The sequence below is a fragment of the Syngnathus leptorhynchus genome, chromosome 6 (assembly GCF_054491065.1).
Source record: "Syngnathus leptorhynchus isolate UIUO chromosome 6, UIUO_Slep, whole genome shotgun sequence".
Taxonomy (NCBI): Eukaryota; Metazoa; Chordata; class Actinopteri; order Syngnathiformes; family Syngnathidae; genus Syngnathus; species Syngnathus leptorhynchus.
The window spans coordinates 15,665,001-15,680,625 of NC_141200.1; the positions used below are offsets into that span (position 1 = coordinate 15,665,001).

General features: G+C 44.1%; 1 protein-coding gene across 5 annotated transcripts in view; it reads left to right on the plus strand.

Annotated features, from left to right (window-relative positions):
- LOC147056168 (cytosolic carboxypeptidase 4-like) overlaps positions 1-15,625 on the plus strand; it is a 113,911-nt gene that overhangs the window by 35,970 nt on the left and 62,316 nt on the right. For all 5 annotated transcript variants that reach the window (XM_085913935.1, XM_085913934.1, XM_085913937.1 and 2 more), the window contains exons 5-6: positions 10,979-11,144; positions 13,942-14,015. In XM_085913935.1, coding sequence (XP_085770061.1) covers positions 10,979-11,144; positions 13,942-14,015 — 240 coding nt within the window. The remainder of the gene's footprint in view (positions 1-10,978; positions 11,145-13,941; positions 14,016-15,625) is intronic.

Here is a 15,625-nt window from a genome sequence, read left to right on the forward strand (position 1 = left end):
TCGGGCAGTAGAGCGAGTCGTTCAGTGACAGATCTGAGTGACGTGTTGTTTTGTCCATGGACAAGACACTTCACACACCTTGCCTCCAGTGTCACTCAGAGTGGGTACACACTGGGTGAGAGGGGCCGGAGGTGCACACTGGCAGTCATGCCTCTGTCAGCCTGCCTCAGGGCAGCTGTGGCTACACATGTAGCTTACCACCACCATGGTGTGAATGGGTGTGTGAGCGCTTTGACTACAATTGTTTAGCGTCTTCGAGTGTCAGAAAAAGTGCTAAAATGGTTCAATATATTTCCTTTTACTGGAAATATATATTGTTACTGTAGCGTGCATGCTTGGTGTTTGGCTTTTTTGATTATTGGTTGATATACAGTTTGTCTACAAATGTTGGAGCACCCCTGATAATTTTCAAGATTTTCTTTTAGAAAAATCATTGGTTGTTCGGATCAGCAATTTTAGTTAAATATATTATATAGCAGACAAAAATAGTGATATTTGAGAAGTAAAATGAAATTTATATGTTTTACAGACAGTGTTGAAGGTATTTCTGACCATTCTTCTTGACAAAATATTGCATGGACAGCCCGCTTTAAATCACACCACAGATTTTCAATAATATTCAGGTCTGAGGTATCCAGGCCCTGAGATGGCCATTCCAGAACATTGTACTTGTTCCTCTGGATGAATGCCTTCGTAGAATTTGAGCTGTTGTCTTGTTGAGGTATCCAGGCCCTGTGCAGCTTCAACTTTGTCACTGATTCTTGAACATTGTTTGCAAGAATCTGCTGATACTGACTTGAATCCATGTGACTTTCAACTTTAACAAGATTGCCAGTACCTGCACTGGCCACACAGCCCCACAGCATGATGGAACCACCACCAAATTTGACTGTGGGTAGCAAGTGTTTGTCATGGAATGCTGTGTTCTTCTTCCAATTCAAAACATAAACTCCAGCCGAATCGGCCACATCATAGAAATGTGTCTTTAAACGTGTCTTAAATGTTTCTACTGAGGTAGCAGTTCTAATATCCATTGGTAGGGCATTCCAAAGCTCTGGAGCCCAAATAGAAAATGCTCTAGACCCTGCAAACATTTTTTTGGCCCTCTGGGTCACTAAAAGACTAGCATTTTGTGAGAGGAGGTTACGAGACGGAACATAAGGAACAACTACGTTGACGAGATATGAAGGCGCTAAGCCATGCAATGATGTATAGGTTAATAGAAGAACCTTGAAATCACATTTTAAATGGACCGGGAGCCAATGTAAGTTGGCTGGCTTCCTTCATTGTTATGCCCAAATAACTATATTTTAGTTTCATCAGTCCACAGCACCTTATTCCCAAATTAAGCTGGCTTCTCCAAATGTGCTTTAACATATCTCAAACGATTCTGTTTGTGGCTTCTGCCGCATTATTCTCCCATACAGCATTTCCTTGTACAAAGGAACCATCTTGCGTCACCATCTGGAAGAAGATCAAGTTGTATGTCTTTGGAGCTGCTCTGTGGGTTGACTTTGACTGTTCTCACCAGCCTTCGCCTCTGCTGATCTGAGATTTTTCTTGGCCTGCCACTCCGGGCCTTAACTAGAACGGTGCCTGTGGTCTTCCATTTCCTCACTATGTTCCTCACAGTGCACACTGACAGCTGAAATCTCTGAGTTAGCTTTTTGTATCCTTCCCCTAAATTACGAGGTTGAACAATCTTTGTTTTCAGGTCATTTGTCAGTTGTTTTGAGGCTCCCATGTTGCCACTCTTCAGAGAAGATTCACAGAGGAGAACAACTTGCAACTGGCCACCTTAAATACCCATAACTGTTTTGTGAAGAAGAATGGTCAAAATACCTTCAACCAGAATCCAGACTCATTGGACACTATAGGTGTCACGTGCAGGAATGGAGCAGGGCGACCAAATGCAGCTTGGACCAGGGTTTATTAAGGGAAAAGGGAGTTGGAAGTGAGGATGAGGGGAACAAACTAACAGGAACGGGCATACTGACATAACTTGCAGACATAGAGACTAAACTAACAAACAGAGAGACAAAGACAAAGAAACACAACAGACAAAGAATCAAGAACAATCCAACAGGGGAGTAACACGCAGACAGGACTTAAATACACGAGGTAATAAGAGGCAGGTGACAGTGATTAGTACATTGATTGTGAGCAGACTGGAGGGGAGGGGCGACGCGAATAGAAGCCATGACAACATAGACACAAGGAAACAAATGGAGATGGGTCGTGACAGTAGGAAGCGTTTAGAGGCTATTTTTGCAAAAGGAGGATTTTTCTGTTGGGGTGCCCAAATTTATTTTGTTCAAGTAATGATTGCACACTTTCTGTAAATCCTATAAACTTCATTTCACTTCTCAAATATCACTATGTTTGTCTGCTATATGATATATTTAATTGAAATTGATGATGCGAACAACCATCCATCCATTTTCTGAACCGCTTAGTCCCCACGGGGGTCGCGGGCGTGCTGAAGCCTATCCCAGCCGTCATTGGGCAGTAGGCGGGGGACACCCCGAACTGGTTGCCAACCATTCGCAGGGCACACAGAGACGAACAACCATTCGCACTCGCACTCACACCTAGGGACAATTTGGAGTGCTCGACCGGCCTATCAAGGATGTTTTTGGAGGATGGATGGAGGAAACCGGAGTGCCCAGAGAAAACCCACACGGGGTGAACAGGCAAACTCCACACAGGGAGGGTCGGAGGTGGAATCGATCCCGCACCCTCCTAACTGTGAGGCGGACGTGCTACCCACTGCCCCACCGAGCCACCTTGCAAACAACCAATGATTTATAAAGGGAAATCATGAAAATGATCAGGGGTGGGCAAACTTTTGCATACTATAATTTCTTCTAACAAACAACAACACACCACGATATGACCACTTGTACAAAGAATAGCTATAACTTTTCTCTTGTTTTAATACCATCTATATGTGGCTTCCAACTGAGTTTGGGATAAACAATCATTCCAAGAATTTTTTATTTATTTACTTTATTTCAGTTAAATGTACAGTGATTTTAATTTGTTGTTCTTTAAGTGTCTAACCAGGTGTCAAACTCAAGGCCCGGGGGCCCAGATATGGCCCGTCACATCATTTTATGTGGCCCGCGAAGACAAATTGTGCATCAAATTCATGTGTCATTAAGAGAATTGCAAATTACCTTCACTTTTAATAATAACTTTTAAAAAAAATATTTGACCAGTTTTTACTCGTCTGATTTGAAAACAAGTTATTTGTCAGTTTGTTTTGTAGCTTTTACTGTATATAATATGAGGTGCTCATACATTTATTTGGGTTGACAGTCATAATGGCCCTCCGAAAAAAGCTATGATTACAATGCGGCCCGCGAAAAAAATGAGTTTGACACCCCTGGTCAGTGGCCTAGTAGTAGAGTGTCCGCCCTGAGACTGGAAGGTTGTGGGTTCAAACCCCGGCCGGGTCATACCAAAGACTATAAAAATGGAACCCATTGCCTCCCTGCTTGGCACTCAGCATTTAAGGGTTGGAATTGGGGGGTTAGATCACCAAAAATGATTCCCGAGCGCGGCGCCGCTGCTGCTCACTGCTCCCCTCTCCCCCAGGGGATGGATCAAAATCACATGGGGATGGGTTAAATGCAGAGGACAGAGCCCTTTGAGACTGCTTGTGATTTAGGGCTATATAAAAACTTGACTTGACTTGGTCTAACTCAATAAAGAGTTTTTTTTTCTCCCCAGACTTAGTGTCTAACCCAATAAATATAGTTTCTCACCCAAACTTAGCGATGACTTATTGACATTAAACCAATTTTTCAGTTAGTTCAGTTCACTTTTGAGGGCATTTACACTTGATGATAACTTCAGTTCAGTTGGCACCTTATTCCATTTGCGTGCAACATAAAAGCCAACTGCGGATGCACTATGTTTGCCTGGAACTTTGGGCTCCACTAATTGACACAAGCTTGCTAAACTTGGAACACTACGGAGTTTAGATGTTATGTTGTGGCGTGGTTGAGGACCCAAATGCAGGAGTGCAGGTAAGAATTAACATACCATATTTTTCAGACTAAAAGTCGCTCCGGAATATAGGTAGCATGAGCCATAAAATGCACAATAACGTTAAAAAAACTATATATGTCGCTCTGGAGTATAGGTCACATTTTGGGGTAATTCTTCACCTTCACCTTCTTCACCTTCATCTTCTTCCGCTCCATCCTGCCCTCATTCGTGAACAAGACCCCAAGATACTTGAACTCCTCCACTTGGGGCAGGATCTCATCCCCAATCCGGAGAGGGCATTCCACCCTTTTCCGACCGAGGACCATGGACTCGGATTTGGAAGTGATGAACCCTCATCACGACCGGTTCATACTCGGCTGCGAACCGCTCCAGTAAGAGCTGGAGATAACGGACTGAAGAAGCCAACAGCACCACGTCATCTGCAAAAAGCAGTGACGCGATGCTGAGGTCCCCAAACCGGACCCCCTCAACGCCTCGGCTGCGTCTAGAAATTCTGTCCATAATAATTATGAAGAGAATCGGTGACGAAGGGCAGCCTTGGCGGAGTCCAACCCTCACTGAGAACCGCCCTTATCAGTTGGCTCGGCACCCCGTACTCCCGAAGCACCCTCCAAAGAACCTCCCGAGGGACACGGTCAAACGCCTTCTCCAAGTCCACAAAGCACATGTGGACTGGTTGGGCGAACTCCCATGCACCCTCGAGGATCCTGCCGAGGGTGTAGAGCTGGTCCACTGTTCCACGGCCAGGACGAAAGCCACACTGCTCCTCCTGAATCCAATTCGACCTCCCGACGGATCCTCCTCTCCAGCACCCCTGAATAGACCTTACCAGGGAGGCTGAAGAGTGTGATTCCCCTGTAATTGGAACACACCCTCGGTCCCCCTTCTTAAAGAGGGGAACCACCACCCCAGTCTGCCAATCCAGAGGCAATGTCCCTGATGTCCACGCAATGCTGTACAGGCGTGTCAGCCATGACAGCCCCACAACATCCAGACCCTTTAAGAACTCCGGGCGGATCTCATCCACCCCTGGGGCCTTGTCACCGAGGATTTTTTTAACTATCCCATTGACTTCAACCCCAGAGATTGGAGAGTCCGCCTCAGAGTCTTCAGGCCCTGCTTCCACAATGGAAGGCGTGTCGGTGGAATTAAGGAGGTCTTTGAAGTATTCTCCCCACCGACTCACGACGTCCCGAGTCGAGGTCAGCAGCACGCCATCTCCACTGTAAACAGAGTTGACTGTGCACTGCTTCCTCCTCCTGAGACGCCGGATGGTGGACCAGAATTTCCTCGAAGCCGTCCGGAAGTCATTCTCCATGGCCTCGCTAAACTCCTTCCACGCCCGAGTTTTTGCCTCAGCAACCGCCGAAGCCGCCTTCCGCTTGGCCATCCGGTACCTGTCAGCTGCCTCCGGAGTCCCGCAGGCCAAAAAGGCCTTATAGGACTCCTTCTTCAGTTTGACGGCATCCCTTACCGCCGGTGTCTACCAGCGGGTTCAGGGATTTCCGCCACGACAGGCACCAACAACCTTATGGCCACAGCTCCGGTCGGCTGCCTCAACAATGGAGACGCGGAACAAGGTCCACTCGGACTCAGTCCCCCGCCTCCCCCGGGACGTGGGAAAAGCTCTGCCGGAGGTGGGAGTTGAAGCTTTTCCTGACAGGGGATTCTGCCAGATGTTCCCAGCAGATCCTCACAGAGCGTTTGGGTCTACCCGGTCGGACCGGCATCTTCCCCCACCATCGGAGACAACCCACCACTAGGTGGTGATCAGTTGACAGCTCCGCCCCTCTCTTTACCCGAGTGTCCAAAACATGCGGCCGCAAATCCGATGACATGACTACAAGGTCGATCAACGAACTGCGGCCTAGGGTATCCTGGTGCCAAGTGCACACATGGACACCCTTATGCTTGAACATGGTGTTCATTATAGAAAATCCGTGTCGAGAACAGAAGTCCAATAATAGAACACCGCTCGGGTTCAGATCGGGGGGGGCCGTTACTCCCAATCACGCCCTTCCAGGTCTCACTGTCATTGCCCACGTGAGCATTGAAGTCACCCAGTAGAACGATGGAGTCCCTAGAAGGAGTGCTCTCCAGCACTTCCTCCACGGACTTTAAGAAGGGTGGGTACTCTGAGCTGCCGTTCGGTGCATAGACACAAACAACATTCAGGACCCGTCCCCCCACCCGAAGGCGGTGGGAGGCTACCCTCTCGCTCACCGGGGTGAACCCCAATGTGCAGGCGCCCAGCCAGGGTGCAATAAGTATGCCAACACCTGCTCGACGCCTCTCACCGTGGGCAACTCCAGAGTGGAAGAGAGTCCAGCCCCTTTCGAGAGGGCTTGTACCAGAGCCCAAACTATGTGTGGAGGCAAGTCCGACTATGTCTAGTCGGAACCTTTCTGCCTCACACTCCAGCTCGGGCTCCTTTCCAGCCAGAGAGGTGACATTCCATGTCCCTAGAGCCAGCCTCTGCAGCCGGGGATCGGACATCCAAGGTCCCCGCCTTTGGCCGCCGCCCAGCTCACTATGCACCCGACCCCTTTGGCCCCTCCTATAGGTGTTGAGCCCATTGAAAGGGGGACCCACGTCTTCTTTTTGGGCTATGCCCGACCGGACCCCATGAGCGAAGGCCCGGCCACCAGGCGCTCGCTTTCGAGCCCCACCTCCAGGCCTGGCTCCAGAGAGGGGCCCCGGTGACCCGCGTCCGGGCGAGGGAAAACGACATCCATATATCTTTTTCATCATAAGGGGTCTTCTGAGCCGTGCTTTGTCTGGCCCCTCACCTAGGACCCTTTTGCCATGGGTGACCCTACCAGGGGCATGAAGCCCCGGACAACATGGCTCCTAGGATCATAGGGGCACGCAAACCCCTCCACCACGATAAGGTGACGACTCACGGAGGGGTAATTCATTCGACAAAATCGAACACTAAGAACAGACATGAACAAGCAAAAACAGGCTAAACAATAGATATGCTAACGTGACATAAACACAAACGAAGAGCTGAGAACGGGCCTGACGTAACATTCAGAATTATTCTAATACCGTAATTTTCGGACTATAAGTCGCGTTTTTTGTCATAGTTTGGGTGGGGGGCGACTTATACTCAGGAGTGACTTATATGTGATTTTTTTTCCAAAATTTTTTAAAATTCAAAAATCCGCGATGTAGTGAAATGTAGTGATGTAGCAAGGGATTACTATCATTTGAACTGCAAGTGACGTCGCCCGTGCCGCACGGCGGTTTTTTACAAAAAGGGCAAAGGATTCGATCACGGGATGACGAAGATGGCGAAGTGCCCCACGTACTACCGGTATCATTAGCGACTTTGTTTGTAAGTGACACGGAGGACGAAGAGTTTGAAGGATTTAATGATTTGGAGTGACACAGGTTTGAAAAACTATTATGGCTTTTACACACGCCCGGTCCTTCTTGACGGGAGCTCTCTTTCACCTCTGTGGATGGAAGTCGGGGGCCGGCACTCGGCTGGGTGGCTGTCCGGGGACGGTGGATGGGGCTCGGACATGGCTTTTACGCACGCTCTGTCATAATCTACGGAGCTTTCTTTCGCCTCCGTGGATGGAAGTCGGGGGCTGGCGCTCGGCCGGGTGGCTGTCAGGGGACGGTGGATGGGGCTCGGACATGGCTTTTACGCACGCCTGGTCCTATTTATGGAGCTCTCTTTCACCTCCGTGGCTGGAAGTTCAGTAGTTGCTGGCTCGTTGAACTCTTGTTTTGTTAAATAAAGAGCCGTTTACCAAACCCACGTCTTTCCTGGTACTTTAACGCTCCAATATAGTTGTATACTAGATCTGTGTGGCGCGCGTGCGCGGCATTGTTGACATGAAGGAGGAGGAATTTGATCGATGGATTTAATGATTTGGAGTGACGCAAATGGTTTGATCATATTTTTGTTGTATAAACCCACGTCTTTCCTGGTACTTTGTTTACGCTACAATATAGTTATATACTAGATCTCTGCAGCGCACGCGCGGCGTTGTTGACATAAAGAACGAGGAATTTGATCGATGGATTTAATGATTTGGAGTGTCACAGATGGTTTGATAATATTGTTGTAATATGATAGTTATCTGAAATATACTTTATATATCGTTATATGGGTCTGTGGAATAATTAGAAATGCAATTTACAACGGGTCCGATGTCAGCATATGTGGCGCATACGCGGCATTGTTTACATAAAGTAAGATCGATGGATTTAATGAATTGGAGTGACACAGATGGTTTTATAAACGTGTTATTTATGTAATACTTACTTGAGTAACTCTGAATGTTACGTCAGGCCCGTTCTCAGCTCCTCGTTTGTGTTTATGTCACGTTAGCATACCGTATCGTTTAGCCTGTTGTTGCTGGTTGATGTCTGTTTTTGCATTTTATGGCTGGTGCGATTTATACTCCGGAGCAACTTTTAGTCCGACAATTACGGTAACTATTACATAAATAACACGTTTATAAAACCATCTCTGTCACTCCAATTCATTAAATTCATCAATCATCCTTTATGTAAACATAACCGTAAAGCATAACACATAGCCGTGTCGCATATGCGCCGCACCGCAGACGTTGGACTCGTAAATTGCATTTCTAATTATTCCACAGACCCATATAACGACATATAAAGTATATTTCAAATAACTACCATATTACAACAATATTATCAAACCATCTGTCACTCCAAATAATTAAATCCATCGATCAAATTCCTCGTTCTTTGTTAACAATGCCGCGCGTACGGCCTGATGTCAGCCTCGTCGTTATTCCACAGATCAAGTATATAACTATACTGTACCGTTAAGTACAAGCAAAGACGTGGGTTTGGTAAACGGCTCTTTATTTAACAAAACAAGAGTTCAACGAGGAAACAACTACTGAACTGTAACGATAAGACCATATACAAGTTGCTACACGAAATAAAATATATCAAAAAACTATAACATAAATAGTTGACCGCCATGTGGCCCCAAGCACCGCCGTCGACTTCCAGCCGTGCGGCGGCGTGGACTTCCATCCCCGGAGCTGGCATTTCCAGCCACGGAGGTGGAAGAAAGCTCCATACAATAGGACCGGGTGTGCGTAAAAGCCATGTCCGAGCCCCATCTACCATCCCGGCCCCGGACCCCGACTTCCATCCACGGAGGTGAAAGAGAGCTCCGTCGAGAAGGACCGGGCGTGCGTAAAAGCCATAATAGTTTTTCAAACCTTCTGTGTTACTCCAAATCATTAAATCCTTCAAACCCTTCGTCCTCCGTGTCACTTACAAACAAAGCCGCTAATGATGCCAGTAGTACATGGGGCCCTTCATCATCTTCGTCATCCCGTGATCAAATATTTGTCCTCTATGTAAACAACCGCCGCGCGCTGACGTCACTTGAAATTCAAATTAGAGCAATCCCTTGCTACATCACGGTTAGTATATCACGGTTTCACTTGTTTTTTTGTTTTTTTTTAATTTTGAAAATTTGTGAAAAAATTCACATATAAGTCGCTCCTCAGTATGAGTCGCCCCCCCCACCCAAACTAAGAAAAAAAACGCAACTTAGTCTGAATATTACAGTAATTGAAATAAAATAAGAAAACAAGGACTTTGAGAATAAAACATTCTAAATCAACAGAAGTGCAATATCCCAAGGAAAAACATAAGATAAGAAGACGCTAAACCAGAAGGACAAGTCACAGTGACAGAATAACCTAGCTCATGTCACCTATCTAGACTTTAAGAGGCCTAATGTTTCAAACAGGCCTTGTAGAGTGGCAACCACTGAGACCCACAAATGAATTCATTAAACACTAACATGCTAACATTCAGCAAGGCAGTTCTGTTGTAAAAGCAATAAGGCAAATCTTTGAAAAACAATTTGCATTCTGCCCTGATCAGTGATTTCTTTGATTGTTTTGAAATTTATATTGATATGAAAATCCGTAAAAGCGCTTTCAGACTTAAAATAGTATGATTAATAGAAGCCTGAACATCTGAAGATGCTAAGCCAGAAGGACAGGTCACAGTAACAGAATAACCTAGCTCATGTCACCTATCGAGACTTTAAGAGGCCTAATGTTTCAAACAGGCCTTGTAGAGTGGCAACCACTGAGATCCACAAATGAATTCATTAAACACTAACCTGCAAATAACTTGCAAGCTAACATTCAGCAAGGCAGTTCTGTTGTGAAAGCAATAAGGCAAATCTTTGAAAAAAAAAATGCATCCTGCCCCGATCAGTAATTTCTTTGTTTTGAAATTTATATTCATATGAAAATCAGTAAAAGCGCTTCCAGACTCAGAATAGTATGATCAATAGAAGCCTGAACATCTCAAATGAGCTGGACTTTTAAAATATGTAATTGTTTTTTTTATTTGATTGATAAACACAAGAGAATGATGTAATCTTATAAAATGTCTCCCATTAAATTGGTATTTTGAGAAGGAAATGTGTAATTTTGGAAAAACCTGAGGATTTTTGAAATGTGAAAAATACTTCCTGTGTCCAAAATAAGTTGGACAGATCAAGTAAAATGGTTTAATTCATTCATGAATGTTATCATGAAAAATGTGAATCCTTAATGCAATAAAGGGAAATATTTGCTATGTAAAAAGTTATTTTATAGATACATTTATTGAGGTCAAAGCTTTGATGGAAAAATTATTTAAATCTGCTTAAGTGCATGTTTTGGGAAATATGTGTCAGAATATTGAAGAAAAATAGTGTTGCTGCAGATTAACAGTTGAAACGCATTCACACAGACGTTTCAATCACTCTTCAAGATCTCAAATAGGAAGCATTATGGCACAGCGTGTTAATCATACATCAAATGCGCTTGATAACAGTACAGACAATATTGATGACTGGATTTGACGAACATACGAGTAATTCAGCTAATTTTTGAATGTTGGTCTGTCATTTTATGAGTTTTTTGAGTGTTTATTTTTATTTTTGCAGACATACTTGTTGAATAAATGTCAGGAGTCGTTGATAGAGTCATCTGTTCAGCTAATGAGAAGTTGCCTGCCTAAAACCCGTCTACCACTGACATCAGATCAATCCGCGTACCGCTTCTCCTTGCCTGGAAGACAACATGATGATCTTGATATGGTTGCAACTTCAGGTAAAGACATGAGATTATTGTAAAGCTAAAATGATGATTGTTCTAATCTTTGGGGGAAAAAAATTTGCTGTGTACTATTGTGTAAAAAGTAGTTAAAATGGTACCAGTACCTTATAGTAAATAAAGGTGAACTATGTTTTTTCTCTATGTTGTTGAGTTGATGTACATACATGGAAAATGTTGTTGGTACCCCTCTGTGAATCAAACAAAAGTATTGAAAATAAAAGAAATCATAGGGTGACACGGTGGGGCAGTGGTTCAGAGGTGCGGGGTTTTATTCTGGCTCCGGCCTTCCTGTGTGGAGTTTGCATCTTCTCCCCATTCCTGCGTGGGTTTTCTCCGGGTACTCCGGTTTCCTTCCACATTACAAAAACATGTATTGTAGGCCGATTGAGCACTCTAAATTGTCTGTACTGGTGACTGTGAGGGTGAATAGTTCTCTATGCCTGCCCTGCGATTTGGCTAGCACGACCAGTTCATTGTGTACCCTGCCAACCGCCCAAAGACTGCTGGGATAGGCTCCAGCATGCCTTCGACCCTCATCAGGATGAATGAATAAATGAAAGATGGTAATGATAAATGAAAATGCAATGACAAGTAGTCAATGTCCTGTTAGTTGAAATGGTGTGTAAAACACTAAACGTGATGGACAAGAGGAAGTGAAGTGCGAGTTTTCTCAGGAGAATATCATAAACAAAAATGTTAAAGGTAAAGGTTTTAAGATCATATCCAAGCAGCTTGATGTTTCTGGGACTATAGTTTCACATCAGGACTGTAAGTCACAGTGTATGTGGGGAAAATCCTACAAAATGGCCGCAGGAGGAACATTTATGAGAAATTGAAAAGACAAATAATGCAAATAGTAACAAAAGAGGTCAGAACAACTTCCAAAGCAATTAAAGATGAACTCCAATGTCAATGTCAAGCAGCATCAAATCACACCATCCATCATTGTTAGAGCCAAAGTGGACTTCATGGGAGACAACCAAAGAGTCAATTCAAGTGGAATTTATTGATATTGTGCTTAATCAAAAAAGTCTGTATAGGCTTCACATGCCCACAGCTGACATATTATAACAGCTCGGCAGGGCAAGGAAAAAAAATCATCCATTCAAGATTCAAGAAGAATTTATTTGCCATGTTAAAGCGTGCCAAACAAGGAATTTGACTTCGTTACATCACAGTCTCTGTTCAACATGTAGGTGACTAACAACACTCAGGACATGTGAAAATGACAAATGACAATATTCTCCTAGAACCTGTTTCTGTGTCTGCTGGTTTTGGCTACAGAGCTCTATAATGCCGTCCGGAGGGGAGTAGTTCAAACAGACTGTAACTTGGGTGAGAAGGGTCTGTACAAATGTTGCTTGCGCGTTTCCTGGTCCTGGACAGGTACAAGTCTTGCATAGATGGAAGGTTGATTCCAATGATCTTTTCTGCAGTCCTGATTGTCCGTTGCAGTCTGTGCTTGTCTTGTTTGGAGGCCGATCCAAACCAGACAGTCAGTGATGGAGGTGCAGAGGACAGACTGGATAATGGTAGTGTATAAGGTCTTCAGCAGCTCCCGCGGCAGGTTGAACTTGAGCAGTCTCAGGAAGTACAGCCTCTGCTGGGCCTTCTTCCGGACAGAGGCTATGTGGCCGGTCCATTTCAGGTCCCTCAATCTGGGAAAAAATGAGAAACCTTTAGAAAAGGCAACAAAGGGGCAAATCCAGGATGAACAGGCTACATTGGAGCAACATTTAACACAATATTGTGCTATACAGTGTTAATCGGAATAATCAAATGTCAGAGTCCATTTAACACGATGAAGTAGTGCAAGAAGGAAATCTCTATAGCAGCACCTCCAAGGAGGTGGCTCACCTCAGATTTTGTCAAGATCAGTCTATGTTAACAGGTGTAAAAATGAAACATACCAAAAAAAGAACCTTGTCCCTACTGTGGACATTACACATCTATGTTCTGGGGCTGGGGTACAATGAAATCTCAATGTATTAGAGAGAGAAATGTGCCGGCCAGAGTCAGAAAGCTTGTTTTTGGTTATGGGTCTTGCAATAGAATATTAACTTCTGGTCTATTTTGAAGTGGTCTTCTATGAGCCTTGATCTACTGTAAATCCTATTGAACATTGTGGTTGGAGCAGAAACGTGCTGCATCCTTCAAACTTGAGACAACCTGAGCAGATTTCTCATTCACAGCGAGCCAAAACATTTACTGAGATGCAGAAGTGTCAGTAATATCATTAATTGCTTCAAAAGGCTCATTCGTCCATCCATCCATTTTCTGTACCGCTTGTCCGCACAAGGTCGCGGGCGTGCTGGAACCTATCCCAGCAGTCATTGGGCAGTAGGCAGGGGACACCCTGAAGTGGTTGCCAGCCAATCACAGGGCACACAGAGACGAACAACCATTCACACTCACACTCACACCTACGGGCAATTTGGAGTGCTCAATCAGCCGACCTTGCATGTTTTTGGGATACGGGAGGAAACCAAAGTACCTGCAAAACCACCATGCCGCCACTTCTCTCTTCTGTTGAGCAGCAAAATCATAAGATAGGGGTTTTATTATTATTCAAATACATTTTCTAAGGACCAGAGAGATACCAATGATTTGTCCTCATGTGTTCATGTATATTGCTGACTTGTTTCCTATTGTAAAATGGGCAGGATTTGGATGGAAATCTTTCCAGCAGCTGTTTCCTTACCCAGCCTATTCTATTATTGTTCAATTTATATCATGCAATGTGTTATGTAGTACAACCTTGTTCACACTTCTTTTATTTTTATTTTTTAAGATGAGAGCAATGGTGATGATGATGATGATGATAAAGTGGAGGACGATTACCAAGAGGCTCAGAGCAAAGACTATGTACGTTTAGGGGCTTATGATTGATATGGATTTTTCTTCTTTATTAAAAAAATACTTTGATGGTTACTGAAACCCTTTTTTTTTTTAATTGCTTGACAGAAAAGATGAAAAGAAAATCACATTTACTAGTCTCTAAAAAGTAAATTTTTCTACTAGGTACCGCATTTTATGGATTCTAAATCGCTCTGGAGTACAAAAAGAGTACATCCATCCTATTTTCTATACTGCTTGTCCCCACGGGGGTCTCAGGCGTGCTGGAGCCTATCCCAGCAGTCATCGGGCAGTAGGCGGGGGACAACCTGAATTGCTTGCCACCCAATCACTGGGCACACAGACAAACAACCGTCCGCACTCACACTCACACCTAGGGGCAATTTGGATTGTTCAGTCGGCCTACCAAGCATGTTTTTGGGATGTGGGAGGAAACCTAATGATGCTAACGTTACATGACAAATAAACAACGAACTTAGAACGTGCCTGGTATGTTAACATAACATATTAAGAGTTACTCAGATAACTATGGCATAAATAACATGCTAACACGTTTACCAAATCATCCGTGTCACTCCAAATTACTAAATCAATTTAAATCTTCATCACTTTTAAACAACTCCGCTAACTCCGGAGGTAGAAGATGCAGTGCTTCCTCTTCTACGTTGCTTATGTCAGACTAATCAACACAATTAGAGCGCCATGTTGCGGTTTAGTGTGAAAATAACATGTGAAATGATATAATTATATGGTAATAATTTCACGCATAAGTCGCTCCTCCACCTCCAGCTAAACTAAGAAAAAAAACTGTGATTTATAGTCAGGAAATTATGGTAGTAGCATCCAGACATTGGTCAAAATGTTCGCACATGCATAAATAGGATTCCACGGACTTACACTAAACTAAACATCAGGCCACATTAGCAATGATGTAGTGTGCTTTGTCAATACATTCCTGGACCCAGAAAGGGTTTCCACACCTTGGCCCCTATTTTTTGGTAAGCGCAAGCCTAGCCCCAAGTGCAGTCTAAATCCCTTATCTCACTGGACGGTGGTGCTTCTGAAAGCAGCAAATGTTGCCTTCACATCTCAGTCCATTGATGTTCGGTCAAGGTTGCAATTGTTTGCAAAATGTTGTTTGCTAAATATTTTAGTGCTTTTTCTCATCGCAAGAACATTTTTAACACTCCCTTGCAACAAAATAAGTACAGGCGAATGTCTGCCAAACATGTTTTTGCGACCTTGAAAGAGCCCTGCCGAAATTTGTCATCATTGGGATTAACTGTGACCACGAATGGAATTTTCTTTGTTTTAGTACTTTGCTAGACTGTGCACAGTTAAAATTGGGCACAGCAGCGATTTTGCGCCTTGGTGGTCTTTTCCAGCCCAATTCTCACTACTTCCCTCATTTGCATCAAAAGTTACATTTATTTTGCCTGATTCACATTTTTTGTTGAATTCGATCTTTTTATGTACTCCTTCACATTACAAAAACAAATACGTACGACTTCTCATGTGAACACTTTGCATTCGTGATGTAACACGTGCACAAAGCATGATGCCAGAAGTAGGTTAAGATATATTGGGTTAAGACATATCGGGAGCCAATGCAACTCGAT